At 45.3% G+C, this 18,045-nt stretch overlaps 1 protein-coding gene across 1 annotated transcript in view; it reads left to right on the top strand.

Moving 5' to 3' along the window:
* The window catches only part of LOC142210759 (opioid-binding protein/cell adhesion molecule homolog), a 382,482-nt gene that overhangs the window by 351,803 nt on the left and 12,634 nt on the right, over window positions 1-18,045 (top strand). The window contains exon 4 of the mRNA XM_075280159.1: window positions 680-805. Within this exon, the coding sequence (XP_075136260.1) occupies window positions 680-805 (126 nt within the window). The remainder of the gene's footprint in view (window positions 1-679; window positions 806-18,045) is intronic.

The following is an 18,045-nucleotide window of genomic DNA, read 5'->3' as shown; positions in this document are numbered from 1 at the left end:
CCTTATTGGGTAATAATAACATAATATCATGCACAATGAAAGAAGAAAAATTGCTTCCATTATAGCAGATATTTGTATTGTATAATGGCTGCATGTAAACCTTAAGTCAATAGTTGTTTATGCCCTGTAAAGGGAGGGTCAATGACTACTGAGCAGGTACAATGGAGAGACACTGATCCAATAAATGTCCTGATAAGCCGGATGGATTTCTAGTGGTCAAGTAAACAGTTTAGTGCCATGACGAAAAGAAGAATGATAAATACACAGCTTAATCTGTAACTACAATGTCTTATTGTACCACATGAACATATATGCTCAATGACATGGATATAACATGCACACACACATCATGTACACTATGCACAAGCATAAGAGACACGGGATTCTCCCACACAGAATGATAAAGTTAAGCTTACGAGTGGGAGGACTGACACATATTCCCCCCTTGGCTGTAGAGCACCAGACATCAACCTTGCACTATGTAGAGAGGCTTCAGCAGGATAATATGTAAGTTTATATCCTACATCCGAGTCTCTTTCCTTATACCAATGTAGTATCCCTAACAACAACATGGTATATGTATGCACTACAAGTACAGTATAAAATGAAATTATATTACAGAGAATTTCTATCCCGTTGCTCTATTGGAGTTTACGCTGTGCTTTTTGTTTTCCTACAGTTCCACCTGAAATCCTACACATTTCTCCGAATATTACAGTCAATGAGGGGAGCACTGTGACCCTCCGCTGTCTGGCCACTGGCAGACCTGAACCAGCAGTAACGTGGAAACATTATTCTGGAAAATGTAAGTACATGTGAATGTCAATATACCTTAAAGACAATGATGGGAGTAAAGGCAGCCTGGAACTTCCAATGTGTGTTTATAATACCGGCAGATAATGATGAGATTGTAGATTCCAATGTAAGGGTGCATTCACACTGAGTAAACGCTAGCTTATTCTGAACGTAAAACACGTTCAGAATAAGCGGCGTCTAAAGCAGCTCCATTCATTTCTATGGGAGCGGGGATACGAGCGCTCCCCATAGAAATGAATGGGCTGCTTCTTTCACTCCGTGCAGTCCCATTGAAGTGAATGGGGAGTGCCGGCGTATACGGCAAGCTCTGCTCATGCCAGAGCGTACACGCCGGCACTCCCCATATACTTCAATGGAACTGCACGGAGTGAAAGAAGCAGCCCATTCATTTCTATGGGGAGCGCTCGTATCCCCGCTCCCATAGAAATGAATGGAGCTGCTTTAGACGCCGCTTATTCTGAACGTGTTTTACGTTCAGAATAAGCTAGCGTTTACTCAGTGTGAATTCACCCTTAGAGTACTCAGCCTGCAGATATGCATATGTAAGGGGGAAGGAGGAAGGGAAAGACACGGCAGCCGACTGGCTACCGGGGCTCTTGCAGGAACTTTTAGGATACAGCGGTTCCACGGACAGGCACAACCACACCAGACACGAAGTAAGAAATATAAATTTTACTCTATACCCTTTTGGGGTGAACTCCAGGCTAACAGGCCTGATGAAATCAATAATTACAAGACACTCAGCCGAGGGCTGAGACCCCTGAGTGACACTGCACCGTGACCTAATATGTCAGAACTAGTGAACTATGCCTTTAACTAGCGGCTACATATATATAGCAGCTGCAATTTACCTATTAATACCAAGCTAACAAAACAGTGTAAGTATGCAGAGGAAGATCACCTGCGGTGTCACACTGGGGTTAACAATATCACAGTTTACTATTTAACTTACCCACTCCCCAATATCCACATTTCAACACACTACCCCAACCCTGCAGGGAAGACTTCAGCAACCGGTTTTGTTTTATCAGAAGTTGGTGCTTAGCTGCACAAGTCTTAGTGAAACAAATAACTCCTCTTATGACATAATTCTGGTACTATAATCCAGGATATAGTGTCTCTTTTGAATAGCAGGACAACACGTGCTGTATCTCCGTTTGGATAGAACTCGCTTTAAAGCAAAATGGCCGGAACCAGTCTATGCTAGGTTTTTGGCGCCAAAAAAAAAAAACTATTTACTGCGTGTATACACTATTCACCCTTATGAAAGGTGAATCGGAGCTCCGCTTACCCGGGTTAGCAAGGGGGCGAACAGTCAGATGGACTTTCCGAAGGAAACAGGAATTTCTTTGCCTCCAGGCAACTGGAACACGGTGTCACAAGGGCTGGTCCTTCTTGTCATCCGCTCCGCGGCGTCTGCACAGCAATCGTCTCCAACTCTCCTGACATGGGAACCAGCAACAGGTACGGGCTTCTCCAGAGCTGGCCCTGGCCTGAAACAAGCGTTGCAGGGCAGCGGATGGCAATGGATTGTCCCTCAGCTCTCTCACTGCTCACAGCCAGCTTCTTCTCCCCCACTACAGCAGTCCACTTCCTGAACTCGTCACTTCCTGGTTTTTCCTTTACCTAACACAGCGGCATCTTGTGGTCAAAAAGAATTACTACAATAGAATTTTTCATTACAGAAACATCTCCTTTTACCACTGCTATTATCACATCACACACTTGTCAGTGAGAAGTGTTCTGAGACTGTATAGCATTAGTCACCCCGTGACACACCACCCCACTAGAGGTCGGCGTCCTCGACAGACCTCCCCAGACAAACTCATCCTGGGCGTATCGCTGTGGGGGAACCCCAGCATTAGACCTTGGCGTTCTGCGTAAAGTCGGGGCATCAGTCACTTCATTCCCACAGGTCGGCTCAGGTTCCTGTACAGGAGCAGCCATTAGTGTCGTCCCCTCCCGTGGAGGTAAGATCACCACGGCTGGAACCGTTTCAGACATGGGAACTGGTACATCCCACCACTCATCGGGATCAATCTGTGCAGCAGGTGTGAAGGTTGGGGCTGTCGGATTCAACCGATGCACCTCAGTCTCCGTTGTGGGAGTCTCTGAATTACAAGGTCTGAGCATATTACGGTGAAGAGTCCGGGTAACTCCTTCACCCCTTTCAGGCTCTATCTCATACACTGGTCCGTCAGGGATGACCCTTCGTTTTACTCGATATGGCATTGCCTCCCACCGATCATCCAACTTTCCCGAGGGTCTCTTGGCCCTTACTAACACCCTGTCCCCAGGTTGGAAGGGTTCATGTTGAACCGGGGTCTTGTCTGGGTGACTGGACAGTCGGGTTTTGTCAATCACCAATCGGTGTATGGTCTGCAGTTTTCGACGGTGTAGTTCTACCCAGTCATCGGGCGAGCGAGCGCCCTCTCTCTCAGGATTTGTCAAGTTCAATTCTTCAATCTCCCGTCCGGGATGCCCAAACAGCATCAGGTATGGCGTGTAGCCGGTGGTACTATGGACCCGATTATTATAGGCCCAGAGCAACTCAGCTAAGCTCTCTGGCCACCGAGCTTTTTGATCTTTCTCCAACGTTCGCAACATCTGAAGGAGGGTGCGATTGAATCGCTCACAGGCCCCATTCCCCTCTGGGTGATAAGGAGTCGTCCGGGATCTGTGGATACCATACACCCGATACAACTCCGACATGAGCCGCCCCTGAAAACATGCCCCCTGATCTGAGTGAATACGAGTGGGGCACCCATACACTTGGATGAAGTGCTTACACACAGCCCTGGCGGCAGATTCGGCAGTCTGATCTTTCGTAGCTACTGCTACTGCAAACTTGGTAAAGTGATCGGTCATTACCAAACAGTACTGATGTCCGCTGTTGGAGTGTCCTATCAGGACATAATCAATCATCAGCACCTCCAACGGCGCAGTGGTCCTAATCGTCTGAGTGGGGGCCCTTTGTTCTGGGGGTTTAGCGAGCTCACAGGCCCTGCAGGCTTGGCACACGTCCTGCACTGTCTGCTCAAGACCAGGACAATAGACAAATCGCTGGAGCCACTTGAACGTTTTATCAGGACCAAAGTGGGCCCCTCTCACATGAGCCTCACGGGCAACTTCCCTGGCACTGGTACTTGGTATTACTAGTTGCCATCTCACCTCCAACTCAGTCTCTAAATATACTTTACGGTACAGTAACCCATTTTCACACTTCAGTCTATCCCACTGTTGCATTACTCTTGCCCCCATAGGTGGCAAGCGTTTGCGCTCCATCGGGGTAGGCCACTCCTTTGCCATCACCCACTGCTTGATCTTTCTTAGGGTCACGTCATCATTCTGAGCATATACCCAATCTCCATGGGTTTTCCCAAGCAACACTGGTCGGTCTGTCACCACCCCACTTGTCCGTGCCAGTATCACAAACAAGGGTATTCTACCCAAGTGGGGAACCTCTGAGTCTTCCAACTCTCCATCCTTATCTCGTCCGGAGTCATCCGGCGTCACTCGAGACAGGGCATCCGCATTTGCATTTTCTCTACCGGATCGGTACTTGATCTTGTACTTGTACCTGGACAACCTGGCCATCCATCGCTGCTCCAAAGCACCCAACTTTGCATTGTCTAGGTGCGCCAAGGGATTGTTGTCGGTCATAACAGTCACTTCCGCTCCTGTCAAGTATTCTGAGAATTTCTCCGTCATGGCCCACACTAGGGCCAGTAGTTCCAGCTTGAATGAACTATAGTTGTCAAAGTTCCTCTCTGTCTCCCTCAGGGACCGGCTTCCATAGGCTATGACCCTCTCACGGCCATCTTGTTCTTGGGCGAGCACCGCACCTAGGCCATGGAGACTCCCATCTGTGTATAACATGAAGGGCTTGTCAAACTGCGCATAGGCGAGTATTGGTGCACTCGTCAGGGCTTCCTTCAACTCCTCGAACGCCTGTTGTTGTTTCTCTCCCCATGGAATGGGCTGGTTCTTTGGCCCCCGGGAGGTCCCCCTCAGCAATTCGTTCAGCGGTCCTGCCTTCTTTGAAAAATTTCTTATGAAGCGCCGGTAATATCCAGCTAGGCCCAAGAATGCGCGAAGTTCCCTGAGGGTTCTTGGGACAGGCCAGCGTTGTACCACTTCCACCTTGCTGCTTGCCGGTTGCACCCCCTCAGCAGAGACAATATGCCCCAGGTACTCAATCTGTGTCTGGAACAGCTGGCACTTCTTGGGCTTGACCTTGAGCCCATGCTCCATCAGGCGCTTCAGGACTTGTCTCAGCCTCTGAAGATGTTGTTCGAAGGATGATCCGAAGACCACAATATCGTCCAGATAGATGAGCACTGACTCAAAGTTTAGGTCACCAAGACAATACTCCATGAGTCTTTGGAACGTGCCGGGGGCATTGGACAATCCAAAGGGCATCCTTCTGAACTCATACAAGCCCATCGGCAAGATGAACGCTGTTTTCTGTCTGTCTTCTGCTGCCATTGGCACTTGCCAGTATCCGCTCGCCAGGTCTAGGGATGAGAAGTATTTCGCCTTTCCCAATGCGGATAAGGATTCCTCGATCCGCGGCAAGGGATAAGAGTCTCTCACTGTCTTTGCGTTCAGCTTCCGGTAGTCGACACAGAAGCGTAAGGTGCCGTCTTTTTTTCGGACCAGCACCACCGGGGCAGCCCACGGACTCTGACTTGGTTGTACCACGCCATTATCCAACATTTGATGTAACATCTCCTTCACTTCTTGGTACATGTTTGGTGGGATCTGTCGATACCTTTCACGGATTGGGGCCGTGTTCCCGGTCGGTATTCGGTGCTCGATAGCAGACGTACAGCCAAAGTCTTCGTCATGCCTAGAAAATGCAGCTTGGAACTCCCATAGGGTCACTTCCACTAGCCGTACTTGGTCTGGACTCAAAGAGGGACGGTTTATTCCCATCATTTCCAGGATCTTCCTCCCATTCCACTCGGGCGTGGGTTTTTCAGGTTGATCCATCTGTACCGCCAAGGTCCAAACGTCCCCTCTCTCTTCCCTAAGAGTAAAGGGTCTTCTCCGGGCTGTCTCACCCTGGTGTAGGAAGACTCTGGCGACCTTGACTCTCCTTGGTAGGGTCACTTCATGATCCTGTAGATTCACGCACCGCACCGGCACTCGCCCGTTTCGGACTGTGGCCACCACTCGCCCAAACATCACACCAGTTATCTCTTCACACCGCTCTACCGGTTCCAGCTCGACATCCAATCCGTCCACATTCAGATTGGTCCCCACAGGCAACATCAATGTCCGTTCCTGCCGGGGAGGTATTTTTACGGGCGCACCATTCGGGGTATACACCGCCCCCAGCCGGTGGTTTTCAGGGAGTCCCTTCTGGATTCGGCAAGTCTGGACAATTTGCCGGAAAACTTGCTGTGTTGGCCTATGTGCCGTAGTCCGCTTCCAGTACTCCGGTCCTTTCTTGGTGAAAAGCACGTGGTTCAGGTCTCGCAACACATTCATGCCTAGAATCACCGGGACCTCCGGCAAGTAGGTAGACTTGACAAGGATAACTCCCTTGACTCCTAATTCTTGGCCACAGGTCCGAAGCCGCATCCAGACTACCCCATGTACAGGGATAGTTCCATTATCTGCCGCTCTCAGTCGGATAACCATTCCGGTGTTTGGTCGCATAAGGTGGCCATGATGCCGTTCAAAATAGTCTAAGGGCATTGTTGTCACTTCAGAACCCGTATCCACTAGGCAGGGGACCTTCTTTCCCTCAAAACTCACTTCCAGCACGGGGCTTTTTGCGATCAAATCATGTGGGCTTTTTGGAGCACTTGGGCCCCCTGATACCCCCGCGGTGCGCCCTCTTATCGCGGAGGTCTCCCGTTTAACGGCGGTGAGTTGCTGGGCCTGGCCCTTCTCGGTCCTGGGCAGTTCCTTGAGATATGCCCGAACTCTTGACATTGCCAACATTGAACATTGCTATAGTCCCACTCCCGAGGTGGTGGCCTTTGTCGCAGTTGGGGGTCAGGAGGAGAGCGATACCACGGCCGTGATGGAGATGGCCTTCCCTGTGGTTCCTCTGTTTGCCACATGGGGGGTCTTGCTGAGCATTGACATGGGGGCCCGTCTGAGGGAGTTGGTAACGGGTTCCCAGCAGCAGGAGTCTGTACCCTACTCTGCACCTGGCTCAATTGTTGGGTTAGCGCATCTATAGTACGCTGCATTTCTCTCATCTGGGCCTCTGTCTCACCCCCTACAGCATTGGTCATCACCCTTCCAGCTCTCTGCATGGCGACCTGACCCACCTCTGGCTCCTCCATTTGAGTCCTGGCGATGGTCTCCTCCAGAATCTGGACAAAGGTCAGGGTCTTGTCCGCCAGCACGCGGTTCTGTAGTTCCCGCCTCACCGTACTCAAACATAATCCCCGAATAAAATAGTCCCTCAACAGCTCGTCATCTTCCTCAGGGGCACGCTGGGCGTGGGATTCGGCCCTCCGGACATCAGCTAACAACCCCTGTAGTTCATTAGCATACTCAGGGACGGTCTCCCCCTCCCCCTGTCTCCGATTAACAAACCGGGCAAGTAAATCAACTGACGGGGCACGGTTCCCGTAAACCTTCTCCAACCTGTTTACTATGTCTGTCACCGTACTCCTCTGGGACTCTGGCAGTAATGTGATTGTCCGTCGGGCATTCCCTTCCAGAGCATTTATCGCTACCTCCGGTTGGAGTTCGGGGGCTAGATTACACAGTTTAATCGCACTCCTCAGTCGTTCAGTCCAATCGGTCAGCAACATGTTATGTCCGTCAAATTTAGTCAGTTGGTTTAAGATGGCACCTGCTGGTAAACACCTGACTGGGGCTGTCGGTGCAAGGGTAGGTGCAACAGGCAGGAGGACAGCACCTACAGCCACCCCGCCATTAGGCACACGGTCCGCGTCCACCAAGGGCGCGTCCCCAGATGCGTTGTCCATGTCCATGGTGGCACCGTATCCTGCCGACTACGCCAAAAATGTAAGGGGGGAGGAGGAAGGGAAAGACACGGCAGCCGACTGGCTACCGGGGCTCTTGCAGGAACTTTTAGGATACAGCGGTTCCACGGACAGGCACAACCACACCAGACACGAAGTAAGAAATATAAATTTTACTCTATACCCTTTTGGGGTGAACTCCAGGCTAACAGGCCTGATGAAATCAATAATTACAAGACACTCAGCCGAGGGCTGAGACCCCTGAGTGACACTGCACCGTGACCTAATATGTCAGAACTAGTGAACTATGCCTTTAACTAGCGGCTACATATATATAGCAGCTGCAATTTACCTATTAATACCAAGCTAACAAAACAGTGTAAGTATGCAGAGGAAGATCACCTGCGGTGTCACACTGGGGTTAACAATATCACAGTTTACTATTTAACTTACCCACTCCCCAATATCCACATTTCAACACACTACCCCAACCCTGCAGGGAAGACTTCAGCAACCGGTTTTGTTTTATCAGAAGTTGGTGCTTAGCTGCACAAGTCTTAGTGAAACAAATAACTCCTCTTATGACATAATTCTGGTACTATAATCCAGGATATAGTGTCTCTTTTGAATAGCAGGACAACACGTGCTGTATCTCCGTTTGGATAGAACTCGCTTTAAAGCAAAATGGCCGGAACCAGTCTATGCTAGGTTTTTGGCGCCAAAAAAAAAAAACTATTTACTGCGTGTATACACTATTCACCCTTATGAAAGGTGAATCGGAGCTCCGCTTACCCGGGTTAGCAAGGGGGCGAACAGTCAGATGGACTTTCCGAAGGAAACAGGAATTTCTTTGCCTCCAGGCAACTGGAACACGGTGTCACAAGGGCTGGTCCTTCTTGTCATCCGCTCCGCGGCGTCTGCACAGCAATCGTCTCCAACTCTCCTGACATGGGAACCAGCAACAGGTACGGGCTTCTCCAGAGCTGGCCCTGGCCTGAAACAAGCGTTGCAGGGCAGCGGATGGCAATGGATTGTCCCTCAGCTCTCTCACTGCTCACAGCCAGCTTCTTCTCCCCCACTACAGCAGTCCACTTCCTGAACTCGTCACTTCCTGGTTTTTCCTTTACCTAACACAGCGGCATCTTGTGGTCAAAAAGAATTACTACAATAGAATTTTTCATTACAGAAACATCTCCTTTTACCACTGCTATTATCACATCACACACTTGTCAGTGAGAAGTGTTCTGAGACTGTATAGCATTAGTCACCCCGTGACACATATGACTGTATGCAAACTATAGATACCGGTATCAACTTGCACAGTAGTGTATAAAACATATAGGTAGAGCATGTGACTGCCATGGAGGCCATTGGAAGAACAGCTAACTAAGGCTAAGTTCACACCTGAGCCTACTTCACATTGGGGGTTTCTCTCCCAGAATCCGCTTTTTAAATGGATTAGGTTTCCGTGCTTCAGGTCCCCAAGTGGACCAAAGAATAGAAACCCAGGCGCAGGTGTCAACTGCCTCTTTTGCCTCCTGCCCCGCATTCAGTGTTTTGTATGCATAAGCCACAAAAGATAAGCTTACTGCCTACATACAGTCCTATGAAAAAGTTTGGGCACCCCTATTAATCTTAATCATTTTTAGTTCTAAATATTTTGGTATTTGCAACAGCCATTTCAGTTTGATATATCTAATAACTGATGGACACAGTAATATTTCAGGATTGAAATGAGGTTTATTGTACTAACAGAAAATGCGCAATATTCATTAAACCAAAATTTGACCGGTGCAAAAGTATGGGCACCTCAACAGAAAAGTGACATTAATATTTAGTAGATCCTCCTTTTGCAAAGATAACAGCCTCTAGTCGCTTCCTGTAGCTTTTAATCAGTTCCTGGATCCTGGATAAAGGTATTTTGGACAAACAATTCAAGTTCAGTTAAGTTAGATGGTCGCCGAGCATGGACAGTCCGCTTCAAATCATCCCACAGATGTTCAATGATATTCAGGTCTGGGGACTGGGATGGCCATTCCAGAACATTGTAATTGTTCCTCTGCATGAATGCCTGAGGATTTGGAGCGGTGTTTTGGATCATTGTCTTGCTGAAATATCCATCCCCGACGTAACTTCAACTTCGTCACTGATTCTTGAACATTATTCTCAAGAATCTGCTGATACTGAGTGGAATCCATGCGACCCTCAACTTTAACAAGATTCCCGGTGCCGGCATTGTCCACACAGCCCCAAAGCATGATGGAACCTCCACCAAATTTTACAGTGGGTAGCATGTGTTTTTCTTGGAATGCTGTTTCTTTTTGGACGCCATGCATAACGCCTTTTTTTATAACCAAACAACTCAATTTTTGTTTCCAAAATGAAGCTGCCTTGTCCAAATGTGCTTTTTCATACCTCAGGCAACTCTATTTGTGGCGTACGTGCAGAAACGGCTTCTTTCTCATCACTCTCCCATACAGCTTCTATTTGTGCAAAGTGCGCTGTATAGTTGACCGATGCACAGTGACACCATCTGCAGCAAGATGATGCTGCAGCTCTTTAGAGGTGGTCTGTGGATTGTCCTTGACTGTTCTCACCATTCTTCTTCTCTGCCTTTCTGATATTTTTCTTGGCCTGCCACTTCTGGGCTTAACAAGAACTGTCCCTGTGGTCTTCCATTTCCTTACTATGTTCCTCACAGTGGAAACTGACAGGTTAAATCTCTGAGACAACGTTTTGTATCCTTCCCCTGAACAACTATGTTGAACAATCTTTGTTTTCAGATCATTTGAGAGCGGGCTGTCCATGTTCGGCGACCATCAAACTTAACTGAACTTGAATTGTTTTGTAGAAAGAAATGGTCCAAAATACCTTTATCCAGGATCCAGGAACTGATTAAAAGCTACAGGAAGCGACTAGAGGCTGTTATCTTTGCAAAAGGAGGATGTACTAAATTTTAATGTCACTTTTCTGTTGAGGTGCCCATATTTTTGCACCGGTCAAATTTTGGTTGAATGCATATTGCACATTTTGTGTTAGTACAATAAACCTCATTTCAATCCTGAAATATTACTGTGTCCATCAGTTATTAGATATATCAAACTGAAATGGCTGTTGCAAACACCAAAATATTTAGAACTAAAAATGATTAAGATTAATAGGGGTGCCCAAACTTTTTCATAGGACTGTATACTTACAACTGCAAAAATAAATATGTAATGAGCTCCAAGTGGTGGCATTTTTTTCTATTCCTGCACCTCTCGCCTAATAGTCTTTCACACTCTGCACTTTCTTTTTTTATGTATGTTGCCCTCATATCCTTACTGCTCTGTTCAAACATCATCATAAACTTTAAATGTCTCTTTTTCTTTGCTGTGCTATTGATCCCAGGATGCCTTAGCATAGCAACAAATGGACAGCTAGACACTGTACCATCTCTGTCTGCTGGGGGACTCCAACTTCAGCCCTAACTCCTTCTTAAATGGCTGACAGTCATGATCAGATCCACTGAAGGAAAAAAAGACCGTGATTGAATTCCTGTGAAAACAAACTATGCATCTAATTACACAATATTAATAAAGCATTTAAAATCATTTATTTTAAAGTTAGAAACCTTTTTCTGACCCCGATTTCACCCAAAACTGGCCCATAGTCTGACTCCACAGCCTATAGATATATAAAGAAAAAAAAGGCACTTTTACATTTTGACCAAAATAAGTAAAACAAGAGTTTTTGAGTTTGATACAGTTACGTACAATTATTATTTATTTATTACGCTTATTTTTATAGTTTGATACAGTTACGTACAATAAGAGTTCTCCTGCTGGTTTGTCATCTCCTTCCTATTAGTTTGTTGTGGACCACTTACTGTCTTGCATCTGTAGCCGTCATGGAGTCACATGGTCACGGATGAAGAGACTTGGTTTGTTAGCTCCCTGTGAAATCTCCTGCCTTTCATGTAGTTTGTTTCTTTAATCTAGTTATTCTCTATACACTTCCAAGTCCTTCACAGTAGTGCTCATAGTTCAGTATGGTTTCATTCCAGTGCTTTTCTATCATCTTGCTACCAGTTCACCATAGGAGTTTGGTCCTAGTCTAAGTGTTCATTTTGCTTACTTTGGTCTTGTTAGGATCAGTATTGCAGGTTATGGTTTTCTGTAGGGAATGTGGATCAGTGGGCTGTGGTGTTAATGTCTAGGGATAGATCTAGGGACAGTTTATTGTGTGTTTGTTTAATCATCTGTTCACCATAAAATCCATCATCCATTGGTCCCATTGCCTGACTACTATCTCCATCATCCATTTGTTCCATCATCAGATTACAGTCACCATCCTGTTCCAGTCATCTGTTGGTGAGTTCTATATTTTCTTGTATTTTGTTACCTGCTAGTTTAGTAATACGTGCTTCATATTTCTTGTTTATTTTGACGATGTGGTTATTGCATAATGTAGCTTTACTGTAACTTCTTGGGATAATGGAGCACTAAGAGTCATTGGTAGAACACTGAAAAGGGTATTGGTGAAGTCCAATTCTTTCATCTTGTCTCCAATGGATATACTATGGTAAATATCTAAGTTAATAATGAAAGATAAGAGCACTGGCATCTTAGGTTCCCCATGAGCAACTGAGGCCTGACAGGTCTACACACTGAACATATCATCTGAGTTCTAGTTAACATTTTATTATCTGCGTCCATCCACTACCCAAATAATTTGTTTTCAGCCCTCAAAACATCTAGGAGAACTTCTGCAGCTTAATACTAGACCGAGAGGACATGCTGGTCCAGCCTGTCACACACCCAAAGCTGCAAATATTCTACCATCCTTACTCCATGCAGTGTCTGAAAGCAACATCCTGCTCCTGGACTGTCTCCCTATTGATATCGCATGTTATAAGAGTCTAGAATTTAGCAGGACACTGCCTGACAGCTGTACATCACTGCTCCTATTTGTTGACCATGACATGTGAATGGGCCCTATGCAATTCTGGGCCAGTTCATGACTGGTGGCAACTTGTTCTTGTCTGATCAGTGCGGAAGAAATTTTAGTGACAATATTAATAATTGTACTATTGAACCACAGCAATATTGCCATGTGGATTCTAGGGGGTGACCAGCAAAGAAGGAACACCAACAATTTGTACAGAGAAAAGTATATTACACATAGAATCAATTGAACAGTGAAAAGCTGACATGATAACTTCTGAATCACTGTAAGACAAAGAAACAAACCCTAACCCACTACCCCAATTACCTCACAATAACAAAATGAACAAAGAGGGTTCATGAAATAACACACAAATCACAGAACACGTTCGTATCAAACTCCGACAAAAACCGGGGCTCTTTAACCTCATATACACAGTAACAAATATTCAATATTGTTAAATAATTCCCCAAAAAAAATTTTTTTAAAAAAAGTGAAAAAAAATCACTACTTGAAACTTACACATCATTGGTATCACCGACCAGAACTAAAACGTTAACATTATTTAATCCACACATTAAACACCGTAAGAAAAATACATTTAAAAAAAGATGATAAAATCCCATTAATTTCAAAATAGAAAATTAATCAAAAAGATTAACGTACCCCAAGCAAATACAGATGAAAACTATAGCTCAGCCCAAAAAATATTCCCATGCGTAGCTCAATTAATTGATAAATTAATAAGGTGTGGCTCTGGCTATGGCTATGCAAAACTATTTTTTTTTTTCCAAAAAGTGTTTTATTGTGCAAAAGTAGTAACATTTAAAAAAAACAACCATAAATTGGTTATCGTTGTAACCATAGTGACCCACCGATTAATGTTAACATGTCACGGTGAACACTGTAAAAATAAAAAAGGGTGTTTTTTTTAATCAATTCGCAAATTAACTCTCTGGAACCACAAGGGTATTGTCATTACTCCACAGAGGTAAGCGGCAATGCCCTACCTTTTTGCTCCAAAAAACTCATTTGCATTTTGACAAAGACAACAATATCTGAGAAACGGTGGTATTGGGGAAAACACTGTTTGATTTATTTGACTATAACCTACCTATCTGCAGGGGTTCTTATTCTGGGTTCTGGTGACAAACCCTTTTAAGTGGATAACAAAGCTTATTTTATTCCTCAAATCCCTTTGTGTGCCACTACAGTCCCCTCTTAAAGTGTTGGCTTTTATTTTGCTGTATTGAACATTACAGTTATTTCCTTGTGTTCTGCAAACTTGTTCTTTATTTTATATTTACTGTACTGCATTTAGTAGAACTTCCAAAATTCTGAACCATTTATGTTCAACGTTTTGTGCCACATACTATATATAGGAAATGTACACTTTTGACTTTGACTCAACGTTTCTGTATGCAACTGCAAACACTAATAATTAAGAGGGTTTTTATATTATTGCAGTTTTCACTGCGTTATTGAGCCAAGTCAGGAGTATATCTGGCAAAAGGGAGACATATAAGCATGTCCTGTATATTTCCCATTCCTTGTGGAGCCACTCTTGGGTTTGGCTCAAAAACTGCAGCAAAAAAGCTATTTCACAAAGTGTGGCCTAAGGATACATTCACATGGCAGCATTAATCTCAATGTTGGTGAATGGTGGCTATTCTCATCACCGTTATTTTGACGGTCCATTGTCACAGACAGTCAAAATATAGGTCATGTTCTATTTCTGTCCATGTTCACAGATCCCTCCATTCACTGAAATGCTATGTGAACCATCACATTTTTATCACAGTAGATCAGAAGTACTTTCTACTTCAGCAAGGTTGTGTGATCCTTCTTTAGGGTACTAGGCCAGTTTACCTGCCTTGTTGTAAATACGGATGTGTGTGTACAATATGAAGGTAAAGAGTGTATGCAGCCTGTAGATTGTGATGCTATTGCATACAACTTGATATAGCGTAAGGGTACACACAGAGCTGGAGCTCGATTTTCTTGCACCAGTGGCAAAGGCTAAGTTTGTCACCCTAATTCTGTATTTAAGTACAGGACCACGACAAAGTGGCTTGTTAGTGCCCCCTCTGGCATTTAGCACCCAAGGTACATGTCTCTTATGCCCTGGCATGTGTCAAGTTGTTTACGGTGTATATACTACTGTGTGTATTGCACTTTTACACAAGGTTCATACTGCACGTGAGGGAGGTTTTTGCATTGTGTCCTTGATATGACTCATTCGATAAGAAGCAGCATGCAGAGTCGTGATTGTGATAGAGATATATTTGAGAGCTATATATTTCTACTCATACTCTATATACATATGGGTGTGTATGTATGTAGAGTATGTTCAGAGCTGAGGGGGTGCATCCCTGAACTCTCGGCTGCTTTAGAGATGGTGCTTTCATTTTGCTTCTGAGCTTCCTCCGTGTAAAGATTCACAAATGCCTCTCTGCTGCTCCCTTGGTGGTCGGTTTTAATTGGAGCATAATATTTAATCTTAGTAATTATACCAAGTAACTTCACAGCAAGGTCAGATAACAAGGGAAAGAGAAGGAGCCTGGGGTTGTCATTACAGACAAGCTCATACATCCACATGAACATGGATAATTCCAGGATAATCAGGTATAATCTCAGCCAGCCCCATGACCCCCATAGTCATGGTGTACCTGTGCCCCTCAGTCCGTGATCAGCTACCCCTTCCAGAGGCCTCTAGATAAGCAGCTCATGTCATTCTGGAGCAGCAGCTCTGTGCTTTCTGGCTCCTATCTGCCGCTTAATTAGCTCTTCTAAACCCTCCACACATTTAAATAAAACTCTCATTTTGCTAACCTGAGAAGGACGAGTACATTTGCATATTAAGTGTAAGATCTAATTAAAACCCTACACATTTCTATTTTCACTCTCCTTTCTCTGCAAGTTCCCTTGAGCTGCCAGCATCAGAGTTACTCTGTCTGCTGTCCCCATTCTGTCACTCGGTAAAGGCTCTGGCTCTTCGACATGGCGGCTAAAGTGTGTGGGGAATGAGGAAGCTTGAAGAAAGCTATACAGGTACCACAATAGAATACGGAGAAGCTGAGCAGTGGGGAGGGGATTGCCATGTCCTGTATGTGACTGGCATCTCCATGGTGTGAAGCTCTGCTATGTATATAAAGATCATGGTTGATTCTCGGATGTGACAGTGCAGGATTGTGGGGTGAAGAGATGGGACTGTGGAGTGATAGGTGCAGCAAATTGCAAGAGATCGTAATCTTCAGGGATTCTTGGGACTGGTTAATGGGCTTCATCAACAGAAGACGGCAATGGTCAGGATATTACAGGGGCCACAGGCCTGTAAGATAAAACTCCATGTCACTTACCGTATTTTTCGGACTATAAGACGCACTTTTTTTCCTCCCAATATGGGAGGAAAATGTGTGTGCGTCTTATAGTCCGAATGCAGCGTGTGCAGCGTCTGTGTCCGGTCTATGAGGAGCAGCACGGAGAGCAGCACGGTGCCTGCCTGCTCTGCCCCTCCTTCCCTGTCTGTGTCGCGTCTTTGCAGGAGCGAGATATGAGAGGCAGGGAAGTAGGGGCGGGCCAGACAGGTGAAGGAAGCGTGGTTTCAAGCTTGCCGAGAAAACCACGCCTCCTTCTCCCGTCTGGCCCGCCCCTCCTTCACTGCCTCTCAGATCTGGCTCCGGCAATGAAGCCACACAGACAGGGAAGGAGGGGCGGGCCAAACGGGAGGAGGAGGCGTGGTTTTCTCGGCAAGCTTGAAACCACGCCTCCTTCACCCGTCTGGCCCGCCCCTACTTCCCTGCCTGTGTGGCTTCATTGCCGGAGCAAGATCTGAGAGGCAGTGAAGGAGGGACGAGCCAGACAGGTGAAAGAGGCGTGTTTTCAAGTTTGCTTAGAAAACCACACCTCCTTCACCCGTCTGGCCCGCCCCTTTTTCTCTTCTTGCATAGCTTCACTGCAGGGTGTCTCTTTCCATCCATGGATGAGATAGATTAGATAGACAGAAAGACAGACAGACAGACAGATAGATAGAGATATATGTTCAAATCACCCCCATATCCCTAGAATACATATAAAACAAAAACATTACTGTGAAACACATACACATTTGGTATCCCTGTGTCCGAAAGCCCCCGGTTCTATTTACATTGGTGAAATATTATATTATTAGGTTATTAAATATTTCACCAATTTTTTTTCCTTAAAAAATTTTTTTTCCCTATTTTCCTCCTCTAAAACCTTAGTGCGTCTTATGGTCCGGTGCGTCTTATAGTCCGAAAAATACGGTAACTCTCATCATCCTTAGCTGGTGCGATAAATAGGACAATGCAAAAGACTCTAGGTCTCATCCAGCGGAGCTCCTGAAAGTGTAGTAAGAATATGGATTCAACTGCTAAATCAACACAAGCTTCAGCACTTTGTGGAGAGAGTCTAACCCAATAATAGACCTAATATAGACAACCTAATAGAATGGTATCACAGAACCTGGGAGACCCACACTTTTGGTTTACGTTTCCAGAGAAGTGCTACTTACACCATCTTCTGGTTAATGTTACGCTTCAACAAGAGAAATGTGTTAAAAAAAAAACCCTCAGCTATATCCATAAATAGAGCTGGGGCTTGGTGAGTCATCACAGTGTGGGATTTTTGTAGTAAGCATATCCCCTGAAATAGGGAAGAGCTGGGAGACAGAAGTACAGCAGAGATCAAGCTGCATAAGAATAGTTACTTTGGTTAAATCAGTGAATTTTAACCCCATTATGGGAACTCCCACTTTTTTAAGCAAAACCACTTTTTGGGCAAGGAGTTTGGCCTAAAAAATTCTGCATGATTTGAAACCGCTGGCCTAAACCTGCTAGTAATATCCAGTGCTGACACCATGGAAACCTTCAGCCGACACTTCTTGTTCTCCACAATATGTCTCCTATTTCACCTCCAGACTTTGCTATATTACCTTTTATATACAGCTTTATGTTGGCCATACATGAAGCAACATGGTTTATGTGATACACGCATAGCAACTTGGATGTGTACAGAACATATTTGAATTGGCCTGGGGAAGCAGACCCTACTATATGGAGAAATGAAGACTAAACCCTGGTTGGCCAAATCTATCTGCAACCCCATATTCAACATTGTAGCCAGATTGTCCAGAGAGATTCAACAAGAGTGAAGTTCATTAAGCTAGTCGTGATATCCTGTGAGATGAGCTTCATTTGTAAATTAGAAAATTTCTGCCACTTTGAGTACCAAAAGCTCAAGTATACAGCAGGAGGATCTGATTATGGTGCTAAAGTAATTTTTCTTGGCTTCAGGAGGCTACACCCTTCCACAAAGCCTTGTCCAC

This window comes from Leptodactylus fuscus, chromosome 6 (assembly GCF_031893055.1).
Source record: "Leptodactylus fuscus isolate aLepFus1 chromosome 6, aLepFus1.hap2, whole genome shotgun sequence".
Lineage (NCBI taxonomy): Eukaryota > Metazoa > Chordata > Amphibia > Anura > Leptodactylidae > Leptodactylus > Leptodactylus fuscus.
The sequence above is the reverse complement of the archived record's forward strand: the minus strand, read 5'-3'. Positions and strand labels throughout refer to the sequence as shown.